Source organism: Geospiza fortis, unplaced genomic scaffold (assembly GCF_000277835.1).
Source record: "Geospiza fortis unplaced genomic scaffold, GeoFor_1.0 scaffold23, whole genome shotgun sequence".
Classification (NCBI taxonomy): domain Eukaryota; kingdom Metazoa; phylum Chordata; class Aves; order Passeriformes; family Thraupidae; genus Geospiza; species Geospiza fortis.
Window position 1 is genome coordinate 14,149,858 of NW_005054303.1, and position 14,578 is coordinate 14,164,435.

The following is a 14,578-nucleotide window of genomic DNA, read 5'->3' on the forward strand; positions in this document are numbered from 1 at the left end:
TTTTTATTGGATCTCAGAAAGATCTCTATTTTTTAGGTTGAGAGAGATAGAAGAGAGGTTACATGAGTTAAAGGCATCCACCATATCAAAACCACCTGTCTTAAAATTTAAGGTATGTATGTTTAGCAGGTTTCTACTGAATTTTTCTGCTTGCTGTAAAAATACACCTGCAGTGTGAGTCATTTTGCTTACTTTTATTTTTTCTCATGTCCCTAGACATGATTTTGGCAGAATAATTTGGATGTTGGATGAAGTGTGTGTACATACATGTAAAAATGTTGTTGTATTCATAGATTATTGTTATTTATTGCAATTTTGTATTTGTAATAAATTTTGAGCAGCTGGGTCTAGTAGTGGAAGGTGTCCCTGCCCATGGCAGGGGGTTGGAATGAGCTGAGCTTAAAAGGTCCCTCCCAGCCCAAACCATTCTGGGATTCTGTTATACATGTTTATATGAAATTATATGTAAATCTATATGTGAATATATAGATTATAAATAATTTTGATACATAAGCCTAGTTATTATACACACACACAATTCTGTGGGAAGGTAAAAACCATTTGGCAGATTACATCAATCACATATTTTAAACAGTTTCACTTCTACTCCATTGAATAATCCATCTTCCTTGGGGACTCCTTCTAACATGTCACATCTCTGAGCAAATCTGATTGAATTTCCTCCAGGAGTGGATTTTCCTTCCAAATTATTCTGCTCTGACAGTTAGCACACTTTCAATCTCATGAAGCAGATTGCTTGCTAATCAGCTGTACAAATTGCTAGAATTCCTTATCTTTGGGAAAAGGCATTTTCCAGCTCCTGGGTGGGATGTGCAACACTTTCTAGTTGCTCAACTCCATCCTGAAGCATTAAACCATAAAAATGTGACATGATAGATGAGAATTAAATGGATTATTGTTTCTTAACTTGCCATTTTTCTTTCCTTATGAGTCCAGAAGGGCTCCTGGAAGCCAAGGTCAATGTTGAGCCATGAAAAAAGAGGAAACCAGCCATAATTCATGTTGTCACAGCCTTCTCCTTTTCATCAGTGCTTGAAAGCATGTGTCAGGTTATTATCTCTCCCATCAAGGAAGCTGGAGTCAGGCTGGTCCTCCCCCAGCTCTGGGAAGGATTCTTCACTCAGTTAGTTTGAAACTGAAGGGTGTTTGGACAGTTGATTTTTAGGTGGAGAGGAGGAAAAAAAGGGGGAAGAAACTTTAGATAAAGAGGACTTTATCTACCTAAATTGATGAGACAGATCTGTAATCTTCAGGCAGCATTTCCACTGCAGTTCATCCTTTTTCTTGCCCTTCCTGACAGGGAGATGTTTTGTTTCTGTGAAGCCTCACACTGGTGACTGCCATGGCTTGAGGCAGAGCTCCAGAGGGAGAAGCTTTCCATGGAAATGGTGGCAAGGGAGGATTTCAGCAGAGTGGCTGGAACTGCTCATCAGCAGAGCAGTCCAGCTCACTGAGGGTGACTGGTTTGTTGAAAGAGAACAGCCTTGTTCAAAAATCATCCACCCATCCCTTGGCTCTTCATGTCATCTCTTCCATGGACTGGAAAAAAAATCAGGGTTCCCAGGATGGGACAGAGTCACTGGTGCCACATGAAGGAGAGTTGTGCTTGATGTTGAGCAAGCACAAAGTTGCTTTTGGCAAGACAAATGCAAGAAGAAATACGGCAGTTTGCTTGGCTCATGCTTAATATTAGAGAAAATGAAATTATTGACACCACAGGGAGGAAAAACCCCACAAAACATTAAGATATGGGGTGTGTTGTACTCTAATAAAATATTGGACAAGCCACCAGTGTGGGAACTTGAGGGGGAGGGATCTTTTGTTTCTCTTCCTCTGCTTCTCCTCAGATGGGATAATGGAATTACCTGCTGGACCAACAGGAGCAGTGGGAGTTAAAAGCAGAGCCAACACCTTGTTGTAAATTTAAGATTTAGCCTTCTCCCCACCAGCCTTGGAAGAGGAGTTGGAGTTAAAGGGTGAGGGGTTGAAGACCATAGGAACATGGGGAATGGTGTGACACCAACCCCTTCATGCCTCTGGTGTATGAAAATTGGGAATTTTTTGTTGTAGGATGAATTTCAGTCATGGTAGGGAAGAGGAGAGCAGGATGTACCTCAGTTGCTCCGTAGGGCTGCCATGGAAATCCATTTAAATCTGGCCTTGCAATGTCCTGGCCCAAAAGACTTGAGGGTTCCTGAGCACTTCTCACTCAGCCAAGGCTGCAGAAGCTCCTCTGGAGGAAGGTCCAGCCTGTACCTCGTGTTCTTTGTGCCCAGCACAAAAGGGCTCTGCTGCCTCTCTTCTGTTGACTCATTCAGCTTTTTTTTCCTTCACTTAATTATGAAAATACTGCAGTGCTAACTTGAATGGATGATTGCTTGGCTCAGCTTCTGCTTAAAATACAAATAAATTCATTAAGTCTTCTGTTTATGAATCATAACCTGGAGAGAAGTTCTCTCAAAGGTCATTTCATAAACACATCTCCTGTGTTGTTAACATTTACAGGAAAATGCCCCACTCCTGACTGCAGGAGAAACAACCAAAATTAATAAATATTTTCTAGAAAGATTTTGATCTTCTATTCCCAGTAGGTTTTATAAAACAGCAGCCTGATCTTCAGCCACCTTGCAACAGCACTGACAGTCTAATGGCTGCAGATTAAAGGATTTGGGGTTAAGAATCATAGAATTCAGGTTGGAAAATACCTGTCCACCACTAAACCATGCCCCCAGGTGCCACATCCATATTAAACCCCTCCAGGGATGGGGACTCCAGCACTGTTTATCAGTAGAAATTATGGGACAGCAGTGGGACAAAAGCCACACACCTTGTAACCACTGAAACCAGTTACCTTCTGAGGGTTTTCTCAGTCTCTTTTGAGTGTCCTCTGCTGAGTGCAAGCTGGCAGGCACTGTCTGATTCCTCCCTAAAGCAGAAAAACCATAATTATGCTTTTCAGGTGCTTCTCATAGGATTATCAGATGGACAGGGTTGGAGGTTACTTATTCAGTTTAAAGGATTTCACTGGGAATGTCTCTGTTGTGTTGGAAGATGAAAAACCTTTTTGTCCAAGCTGCCAAAACACAAGATCTGTGTAAAGCTTGGGCTGAAGAAAGGAAAGGAGCTTTGCACCAAGTCACAATTTTAATGACAGAGCAGTGCTGTGCTACATGTGACATGGAATAATCATGCTGAAGGTCAAGTTTTTACTTTTTCAAGTTGGGACTTCTTTTGGAAGGAAGAGGGGTGGTACCAGTGCCAAGACAGAGGAGGAGGAGGAATGTTTTGTGCAGCACTGGAATCCAAGAGATGAAAGGGACCATTATTCCCCTGCCCTCATTCCATGTGCTGACATACAGGGAAGGCACATGGCATTCCAAGGATCCTCCACGTGCATTTAGCAAGAATTCAGCAATTTCTCTTGCTGGCTGAGCATCTGATGATGGTAAAATTAATTTTTCAACTAAGAAAACAAAGGTTGAAAGGTAATTTTGACTTAGGAAAATGTCTTTTACCGCTGAGTTTTCCATTTGCTGGTTTTAGGAGGCGATGCCTGAGGGTTGGTAGTGGGGGGTCAGAGTTGAATCCTGACCTCAGGTTGGTTGTAATGACCCCAAAATGCAGGCTCAGTGAATTCTCAGATGTGGCAGCTCAGATTTACTCAGCTGGTGCTGGAGGCAGGACTTGAGAGCGAGGTCACAGCAGCTTTGGGTGACATCAGTGTCCCAGTGGCTGTGCCTGCTCCGGGGACATGGTGGCACTGAGGACAAGCACCATTCTGTTCACTTAGCACCAGCTGTGTGTAGCAAGAAAATCATGGAGAACTTGGTTAGGGTAAGAATGAGGAGGTCTGGCAGGTTGGGAAGCTCCAGGAGAAATCAGACTCATTTCACAGAATTCACAGAATCACTGGGTTGGGAGAGACCTTCAAGATCGAGTCCAACCCAGCCCCAACAGCTCAACTCAACCCTGGCACCCAGTGCCACATCCAGGCTTTGTTTTTCCTTTAGTGTCTCCCAAACTCTTCTTGCTCCATCCTTTCCAGTGCTGGTGGACCTCTCTGAGTTCAAATATCCAACTTGATTTTTGGTTTTATCACCCCAGCATGCAGCCAAGGGCAGTTTAACCCTCATTTATTGATGTTATGTTGTTCTTCCCTATTTGGACCAACCAAGACTTCGAGTGCCTCCGTTGAAACCAAGAAATGGAGAGAGAAACCAAATCCAATGTTAGGAAACATCAATTCCATCCTTATAACATGGCTGAAATCTCTCCCCAGGTTGAGAATTTCTTCTGTATGGGATCCCCCCTGGCCGTGTTCCTGGCCCTGCGTGGGATCCGTCCCGGCACCAGCGGCAGCCAGGACCACATCCTGCCCAGAGCCATCTGCAACCGCCTGCTGGACATTTTCCATCCTACAGATCCAGTGGTGAGTCTCTCATTGCACTCTCAAGCTTCTGTCCTGCCTGCTTTTAAGCTCTGGGATAACGTGGGATCTTCAAAGTGTGTGAGTCAACACGAGTGTGTTCCAGCAGAGGATTATTTGTTCGTGGTTATTATACAATGGCTGGGAGTTTGGAACTGTAGAATTACATTTCCTACAAATAATTGCTGTAAATAACATATATTTTGCCTCTCTTTTCATAGTAATAAGCAAAAGATTTGGGATTATTCTGATTTTTTTTTCCCAAAGAAATAATCCTTTTTCAGACAAGGATTTTGTGTTTAAATTCTTGGTTTCCATTAAAATATCTGTCCAAAGATATTTATGCTGTTAAAAAAGGCTTCACAAGCAGTTTACAAGATAATATAGAAAAGCACAGAATGATATCTTTTTTTCCCAAAGGATCCTACAAGTAAAAGCTTGTTGATAGTATTTGGGAGAGGATTATTGGTGTAGCTTTGCCTTTTTCCTTATTCCACAGCAGCCAATGTTGGCTGTTGCCAAATCAGTTACTGGACCTTTGATCTGCATCCCCTTGGTAACTTCTCTGATGCAAATTGGATTGAGAATTGAATCTACAACAGCAATTTGAGGATGCTTTCAAATTTAAAGTAGCTGAATTTAAGTATATTCAGATTTCAATCCAAACATGGTCATGTTCAGCTCCAGCTATTCCAGAATTTTCCTGGATTATCAGGGACAATTGGTTCCACTCTGCAAATAGTAACTTCACTTAGTTTTAAAATAAAGAAATGCAAGATGCTTTTGTACATCTAAGTGGACAAAGATAAATAAATAATCAATAGGAAAATATTTTTAAAATAAACATAGCTCATGGTTTGCACGGGGATCAACAAAGAGCCATCAAACAAAATGTTTACATAGCCAATTCCTGTTTATTGTGTTAGAATCAGCTTAACTTTACATGAAGTTTGTTCTCTCAGTGAAACCATCTGTTAGGAACTCGTGTGTTGGTAACAACGTGTAGTACAAGTGTTGTAATTCAGGTGTTGTAGAGATGTGCAACAGTGAGCTCACAGGCAACTGTGCAGCTGATAAATCTTCCAGGCTGTGAAACTGTGGCAGTTTCTGGGGTCCCTGTTGAAGAAAGGAAATTAATGAATCTGACTCCATGTTCCTAGAAGGCGAATTTATTATTTTATGATCTTATATTAAAGAATGCTATACTAAACTATACTAAAGAACAGAGAAAGGATACAGACAGAAGGCTACAAAGAATGATAATGAAAACTCATGACTCCTTCCAGAGTCCCAACACAGCCTGGCTGTGATTGGTCATTAAGTTAAAACAATTCACATGAAACCAATCAAACATGCACCTGTTGATAAACAATGTCCAAACACATTCCAAAGCAGCAAAACACAGGAGAAGCAAATCAGATAATTATTGTTTTCATTTTCTCTGAGGCTTCTCAGCTTCCCAGGAGAGAAATCCTGATGAAGGGATTTTTCCAGAAAATATGGCAGTGATAGTGAAACTAAAAGTGAATTACACTGTAACCCCACCACTGTGTCACCTCCTAGGCATTGTTTAGGAGAGGTATTCTGGATTTGAGGTTGGAGAGAGCTCTGGATGGGAAGGAAAAGGATTTTTTTTTCCAGTGTTTGACCTTTATTCCGAATTCCCTTTCCAGGCCTACAGATTAGAACCCTTAATCCTGAAACACTACAGCAACATCTCACCCGTGCAGATCCACTGGTACAACACAGCCAACCCCCTCCCCTACGAGCACATGAAGCCAAGTTTCCTCAACCCCAGCAAAGAAGCTACCTCAGCCCCGGAGAGCGAGAGCGCCTCGGCGGCGCCCAGCCCCACCACGTCCCCGGTCATGGTGCGGCGCCACTACGGGGAGTCCATCACCAACATTGGCAAAGCCAGCATCCTGGGTAATGAATGGCCCCTCTGCCCCTGGCTGGGAGGGGACAGGCAGCATTTTGGGTGGCTGCTGGTTCTCAGCTCCTTTTTCTGCCTCTGTCGAGGTCGGGGTTGAAGGGGCTTGGGATGCTATTTTGTGCTCAGGCTTGGGTGTTTATTATTTCTTATCTGTGTTACAAGTGGTGAGTTCTGCAGCGTCCTAACAAGCTACAAAATGGCCTAACTATCTTTCTATACAAGGTCTTTTGAGGCTAAACCATCCAATTAAGAAATGACACCTGAATTATTTTCACTTTTAACCCAATAACTAGTCACTCGATCAGTCTGCATTGCGGACTTTTCTGTCCAATTACACCAAACCACCAAACCCATTAAGAAGTTAAAGAGGGACCAACCTCCACCCTAAAACCTCCATCTTGCTTTATATATATTACTGTTCTAAAACCCCACACTCTTAAGTTTTCCACCCTGTGGTATCACACACTTCTATTCAAACTCCACACCCACAATCCCAGTGCTGTCATTCCATTTTGGAAGCTTCTCCAGGGCCTCAGGTCAATGCAGGGTTCTCTTGGGGGTCAGAGCCTGGCAGCACAGAAAGTTCTCAGCATCCAGAGCTTCAACAGGTCATGTCCCCTCTGTCCCTGGGTTGGGATGGGAGATCCTTGGGGAGCTTTGCTGCTCCCTGGGGTTGGGGTGCAATCCTAAGGAAATTCAGCTCTGGAGATGGGATGGGAGCTGGGGGTGCTCACCTGGAGAAGAGAAGGATCCAGGGAGACCTTGGAGCTCCTTCCAGTGCCTCAAGGGGCTCCAGGACAGCTGGAGAGGGACTGGGGACAAGGGATGGAGGGACAGGACACAGGGAATGGCTCCCGCCGCCCGAGGGCACGGATGGATGGGATATTGGCGAGAAATTGTTCCCTGGCACAGGGTGCCCAGAGCAGCTGGGGCTGCCCCTGGATCCCTGGCAGTGTCCAAGGCCAGGCTGGACAGGGCTTGGGACAGTGGGAGGTGTCCACAGTGGAAGGTGTCCCTGCCATGGCAGGGAATTGAAACTGGCTGAGCTTTAAGATCCCTTCCAACCCAAACCATTCCATGATTCTATCCCTGTCCCTTGCACAGAATCAGAGAGTGGCTGAGGTTGAAAGTGACCTCTGGAGATCTTCTACTCCAACCCCCAAAATCCCTGCTGGCAGAGGATGGGTTCAGTGAGTTCTGTAGGTGTCTGGCTTGGTTTAATCCCAGCTGACATTTACTTTAAAATAAAAACCAGTTTATGTGCATTGAAGTCATAGCTTGGGGGAGATGATTTAGTTCAGGCTATTGCTGCCTTATTTTTGTCTGCCTTATTGAAGTAACATCCTGGTGATTTAACAATTTCCACTCTGCTTCATGGGCAAAAAATTAAATTAAAGCTTGTCTTCTGATTCCATTTTCTGGTATTGGCCAATAGCAGAAAAATCACACCATGGAACCCATTACAGTTACTTTTAACTCATGATTCCACAATAGGAAATTCAGGCTGGTTTAATATAAAGTCTGCTCCTTTCTGGCTTTCTGAGTCAAAATAAGCCCTGGTTTAAGGGAGCTTAAATTCCCGTCAGTGGAGCTTATACTTGATCATGCACTTGCAGTTTTTGTTGACTCAAGGCTTTTCTTCAGCTCTCTGTGTGGGATTTGGGAGAATCCTAGTGCCAGGAGTCTTCTCAATCAAATAAGAATATAAAAGCAGTTTTTCCTCAAGTAGAGAAATGGGGTATTTCAGAGCAGAGTGCCTTTTCTGGGGGCTTCTATAGTAACTTTAATGTCTTGTCCATGAGGTGGCAGCAGAGTCGGGATAAAACAGGACAAAACTACTCTTAACTTTTATATCCCTCTTCCTGAGTAACCCAAATAGTCCTTTTAAAGGATGATGTAACATTTTTAAAGGTCTGTTAGGGCAGTGGACCTAAGAGAATAATAAGAGAAATAATAAGAATATAAGAAATAATAAGAATATAATAATAAGAAGAAAAATGTCTTAAATGTGCTGTTGGGATTTTTAGGTGCAGAAGGCAGCAATGTTGTTAGAAAGCATTTTTGTCTTATTCTTAGAATTTATGAAAGAGGAATCACAACACATCCTTGAAAGTACCAGATTTCTCTCTGCAGATGTATTTCATGCATCTTTTTTCCCCCTAAACACAGCTTCCAAATTACAGGTTTTGCTGTAATGAGATGAGTCTGGGGATAAACAGAGCCCACTCCAGCCAGATGTTCCCACCCTAGGAAAGCACCAGGAGTGTTTCCCATCCCTCAGTTCTAATTAAAGGGTGCTGCAGTGGCTTTAATTTGCAATGGCTTTAATTTGCAGTGGCTTTAATTAGTAAGTGATTTTAATTTGCAGTTTGATTGATGAATCTTGGGTGGGTTTTTTCCCCTCTGTGCTGGATGCAGGAGCCGCGAGCATCGGGAAGGGCCTCGGTGGGATGCTCTTCTCCAGGTTTGGCAGGTCCAGTGCCACCCCCCAGACCATGGAGACAGGAAAAGATGGGCCTGAGGGGGATGAGAAGAAGGCCACGACTGTTGGGACCCCACCTCTGCCACACAGCAGCTCGGGATTCCTCGAACCCACAGGTGAGTGGTGGCCACCCTGTGGATCCAGGGAAGAGTGGCCTGGGGGGCTGGAAATGCCATAACTGCACATGGCAGGGTTTGCTGCTGTGGGTTTGCCATAAAGTAATAAATGTTGAATATCAAGGCCAGCTTGGACAGGGCTTGGGGCAGTCTGGGACAGTGGAAGGTGTCCCTGCCCATGGCAGTGGTGGAATGGGATGATTTTTAAAGTCCCTTCCAACCCAAACCATTCTGGGATTCTGTGAATCTGTTCCTGGGTTGGATTGGGAGGGACCTTAAATCCCATCCCATCCTACCCCTGCCATGGCAGGGACACCTTCCACCATCCCAGGCTGCTCCAAGCCCTGTCCAGCCTGGCCTTGGGCACTTCCAGGGATCCAGGGGCAGCCACAGCTGCTCTGGGCACCCTGTGCCAGGGCCTCCCCACTCTCACAGCCAGGAATTTCTCCCAGTATCTAACCATGCCCTCTGACATTTTAAACCCTTTTTTTCCACCTAAGCTACCAATTCCCCCATATATTTCCCATTCTGAGGCAATCTGGATTTTAGGACACGTATGACTGGGAACAGAAGCTGCCCCTGTCCTGATCTGAACTGCTCAGGACAGAAAGTGCAATTTTAGCAGCTGGGTTTTTTGAAAAGCATAGGTCCTTCCTCTCAGGAAATTCATCCTTGGATTTATTTCTGAGCTCCCCCTTGGCACTGCTGCAGGACACAGGGTTGGTTTTTTTTTGCAATTGAGGGAGTCACAAGTGTCCTGTGAAAGCATTCACATGATGGATTGCTGTCTGTTCGTAGGAATTGCAACAGATAACCTGTCTGAGTCAGTGTTTGAGGGCAGGAAGCTTGGGGTTAGACGTGAGGGAAGTAGAGAAGCAGGACAGGGAACATCACAGAGCTGCCAAGGGGGTCATTTCAGGGGGGCTGGCACACTGAGAGCTTCCTGCATGGATCCCACATCCCTCCCTGCTGGAAAGCCATCCCTGCTCCATAGAAGGAGAATGTGGAGCAGGGCTGGGAGCTGAATGATGCAATCCCCACCAAAGCTCTGCTCTCAGAGGGCTCTGCTGGGGTTTGGCTCCCGCCCAAGCTCCCGTAACGGCCTCTCCGAGTGGCCCTTCCTGCACAGCCACTGGGGTTTTTGTGGATAAACTCTCCTTCTTGGAAATGACTCTGCTTGTCTGCTGCTGTTCCAAGGCTCTGGCTCCCTGGCCTTGCTGCAGAGAGGGGAGATGCTCCTGGGCAATCAGGGAGATCTGGGCCGTGTCTGCCGTGCGAGGCTCCCCTGTCTGTGCTCCTCCAGCCAAGAATTCAAATTCCTTCAAACTGCCTTTGATAAATGGCTGCATTTTTGACTCAGTCTGAGGCTTTGGCTTTTGTAGCTCAGCAGGCTTTTAGGTTTTTTGTCTTTTTTATTTTATTTTATTTGATTTGATTTCTGACGGCTGAAGTGCCTTAGCAATAGGTTAACGTTGGCCCAGTTCAAATGCAGTGGTAATTGCTTTGAATGTGGTATTAATCAAAGCAGCCATTGAAATAAAAGGGTAACTGCTGAAATGGAATAATCAGGATATTAAAAGAGCAGAGCTGTGGAGGGATGACTTTGCAGAAAGGGCTTATAGTATTGGGTGTAGTCTCCTTGTATAGACACTAAAAATGCAAGAAATCCATTTATTTCCAAAAGTTTCCTAGTGGGGCCTCAGCATTTGCTGGATATTTCTCTGTAGTTATCATAACAAGTATAAATAAATATATTTATAGAGTTACTATAAGGAAAACAGCTGCTTGAACAAAAACCCTGTCTTTTCCCAAGTTGAGAATCACAGAATCATTCAGAAAAGACCTCTAAGAGCAGGATTAGTTTTCTTTTTTTGCCTTTTTTTTTTTCTAACTGAACACAGCACCACTCTTAGGTTTGTGCTAAATGCAGGAAGTGCATTAAAATGCATTTCTATATTATTAAATCTTTATTTAGTTGAGTGCCCTGTGAAATGTAAACACTGAGAGACTGAGTGTGTTGTTTGTCCAGAGTCAGAACCAGAAACACCCCGGTGGTTTTGCAGCTCTGACATCCCTCTTGTTCCTTTTCTTGTTCCTTTTCTTGTTCCTTTTCTTGTTCATTTCCCAGTGGAACTGGAGCACAGGATCGACTTTGAGCTCAGGGAAGGTCTCGTGGAGAGCAGATACTGGTCTGCAGTCACATCCCACACTGCTTACTGGTCATCTCTGGATATTGCCCTCTTCCTCCTCACCTTCATGTACAAGCAAGACCAAGAAGAGACTGACAAATCCAATTTAGACACTATTTGAATTTTGGACTGAGGACAGGAGAGGAAACTTGAAAAACCAACGGCACAAAGCAGATGTTTGACTGCAGAGCTGCAGGACCTGTGGCATGGAGGTTTCAGGTTTAAGTGCATGTTTGGGGGGGTTTTCCTATTTCTAAAGAGGAGAAGTTATTTGTATTTCAAAGCACTTTATAGTTTTCAACGTTTTGCAGTGCTGAATTAGACCTGAAAGGGTTCCAAATTCCTGTCAACATGGGCTGTACAAAGAGCCAAGACAGCATTGTAGCATCCCATGAGCAGTTGTGCTTGGGTGACATCCTTGTTAATGACCATAATTGCTGTTTAGTTCATTCAAATATTAAAAAAAAATTAGTGGGTTAAAAACCAAAAAAAAAACAACAAACCAAACTTAAATTGATTTCCATTAACAAAAAACAAAATACATGTTCAGTACAAATCTAAACCTGCCATGTGCTGATGTTTTATGTACCTGTGAATTACAAGCAGTGGTGTCATTTTTCCAGGACTTTATTCAGCTCCACATCCAATTATCCCCACATTGGAAGCCCATTCTAACTGCTGGCTTCTGAGGTCCTATCCTATGTGACACATTTAGGAACTAATGCTGAACAGAAAAAAAAAAAAAGAAAAAAAAAAGCATGAGGCAAATATTTGAAATACTGTAATTATAATTTATTATTCTCTTTAATCGTTTCATTTTATTCCAGTGTATAAAACATTACTTTTTTACTGATTTCTTTTGACATAATTTAAGAACCACATTTATTTTCTACAGTGTTAAGACTTTTTCTCAGAAATACATATCTTTGTACTACTATTCAAATGAATATATGGACACTGTGGCACACTTTAAGTATTTTTTCATTAAAAATAAATATTTGTGGTTTCACACAAATGGCATCAGTGACATTCTTCTCAGAGGTAAGTGCCTTTGCTTTTTCAGGTTCCAAGTGAGATTGGTCTGCAGAGGACCCAGCTGTCCTTTGTTTACCATAATTAAATCCATACATGTGTGTGTTTGTGTAAAAACATATGGATGTGTATATTTATGTGCAGGGGGAGGGAGGCACCATAAAATAAACCTGGTGAGGCCTGAGAATACCAACATTTAGATTAAGTTTGTATCTGAAACTAATTCAGAAGCCAAGAGGGAAGTGTTGGGATGAAAGGGAATAATTTCCAAATAAAACACCAGCGGGTCGTTGCTGAGATTTTAGAACAACGTGGAAGGCTCTGGAGCAGAAGTGTTGGATATCTGCCCTCAGAGCTGCCTCTCCCTGGGGTATTTATGATCTGGATGGCACATGTGGGAGCTGCAGAGCCTAAACTTCAGTTAAAACAGCAAAATATTGTAAAATAGCAAAAAACTCGGGCTGTGGTGTGTTCTCAGTGTAAACAAATGTGGCAACATCAGCCCGGAACAGTGGCTGGAGCTGTGGAAAGCCCAGAGTTCCCTGCCTGGGGGGAGAGGGTGGCTCTTCTCCCACATTCTATTTATTTGGGCTGCTCCTTCCATGAAAGAATTGGGAGAATTGGATTCTCTGCTGCAGTTAGGGATTTGGGAATAATTCTGAAGGGGGAAAAACAAAGAAAAAGGGAAGGGAAAATGACACAAACAGCACTGCAGTGAATATGCAACGTTCAGCTGGTGGAAAGGACCTTGCTTCAGTGTGGATCTGTGAAAAATTCCATCTGGCCTCAGAGAACTGGAGCTCTCCTGCCTGACCTGTTTACCCTGGTGGATGAGCAATCCCAGGAAAGGAAAATAACCCCCTGAGAGGAGGAAGCCTCTGCTCCAGCAAACAGCCTTGTGTTTACAGGACTGGCCTCTCCAGATAAGTTGTTTAATCAACTCCTGCTAATGAGGACAACTTAAACACAAAAAGGAGAATCTCCTTTTATATTTAGAACGTGCAAAACGTTTCCAAATGTGCATGGTTGGTGTTTCAGGGCTCTGAGCTGGGTTGTGGTGCTGCTGCCTTCTCCCTTTCCACCGCTGGATCCACCCTGGATCCTTTTTTAAGGGCTGTAAACAAAAGGGGTTAATTCCTGCAATTCTTGTGGTCTGTGGAAACCCTGCTGTAGTCCAGGACGTGTTTCAGATTTATGGAATAGCTGTTCCCCTGGCCTCAGGACGTGCTGGGACTCGCTGCCTGCTCTCCATATAAGGGAGGAGATCCGACTTTTAGGTGCGTGCCCGTTGGAAAATCAGGGGGAAGGCAGAGCTGGGGAGTGAATCTCACTGCTGGGAGGAGAAGGGACAGTGAGAGCCAATACCTGATCACCCCTTTGTGTTTTCCCTGAGTTGATGGGTGTGTTTATTTGTGATTCTGCCCTAATTAGCAACTTCCTGGACCACCAACTAATCTCCCAAGCTAAATTCCGAATATGAAACACACCTTGAAGGAATCAGTGGAGACTCATTCTAAATTGTGTGCAGAGATGTTAAACAGCCTTTCATCTTTTTAATCCTCAAAAAATACCCCTCATCCTGCTGCAGAGGTGAAATCCTGTTTGCAGAGCCGATGCTGAGGGTGGTGGAAGGGTTGCCCCATTTCTGTTGTGTGGTGCAGCACAGAATTCAAGTAGGGTCACGTCTGCTGCTTCAAACTCTTCTGGTCAGATGCTCTGTGTCATAATATGGAGCTGGAATGTCCTGGCTCCCAATTACTGACTTGTTTTCTTCTGCAAGGACGATGTTGAGCTTTCCAAGCTGTGTTGACTGGTGGTTTTTCTTGAGAAACCAAGATAAGGACAATGTTCCTCACTGCTGTCAGTCCTCTGCCTGATACCGACCTGTTCTCCACACTTGGCCTTGAGGTCTTTGTCCAACTTTGTTGCTTACAATGGTTTTGCTACAAGGTCATTTTTGCAGATAATGAGCATGAGTTTTTATTCTTTTCCTTAATTCTGTCCCCTTGCTCCTAATTATTCTGTCCTGGTTCTGCTGCAGCTTCCTCTCCATTTGCATTCACTCCCTCCCTGCTGCAGTGCCAGAGTCTCTGGAGTCAGACACCCTTTGCTTTATTTCACCACGGACAGTCTGGCTGGCCAGCTTCAGTTATTTTATCTCCTGTCCTAATTAGTATTATCAAGCTGAGCTGAAACACATTTCACGTTCCCATATTTCTGTTTTGCCACCTGTTTTTCCTGGTTTCCTGCTCTCCTGGTGCTCCTTTCCCACGTGCTTGGCTCTCGAGCTGACTCTGCTGTACCTGAATCGTTGGGAATTGATTTTTATTTTCCTAAGCTGAGTTCATGAATCACTGTGTCAACTGTTTGCACTGAGTT

At 44.0% G+C, this 14,578-nt stretch overlaps 1 protein-coding gene across 1 annotated transcript in view; it reads left to right on the forward strand.

Moving 5' to 3' along the window:
- Nucleotides 1-12,176, forward strand: part of DDHD1 (DDHD domain containing 1) — a 65,811-nt gene extending 53,635 nt beyond the window's left edge. The window contains exons 8-12 of the mRNA XM_031066327.1: nucleotides 37-112; nucleotides 4,301-4,450; nucleotides 6,121-6,373; nucleotides 8,799-8,978; nucleotides 11,107-12,176. Coding sequence (XP_030922187.1) covers nucleotides 37-112; nucleotides 4,301-4,450; nucleotides 6,121-6,373; nucleotides 8,799-8,978; nucleotides 11,107-11,288 — 841 coding nt within the window. The 3' untranslated portion in view covers nucleotides 11,289-12,176. The remainder of the gene's footprint in view (nucleotides 1-36; nucleotides 113-4,300; nucleotides 4,451-6,120; nucleotides 6,374-8,798; nucleotides 8,979-11,106) is intronic.
- Nucleotides 12,177-14,578: the final 2,402 nt, after the last annotated feature.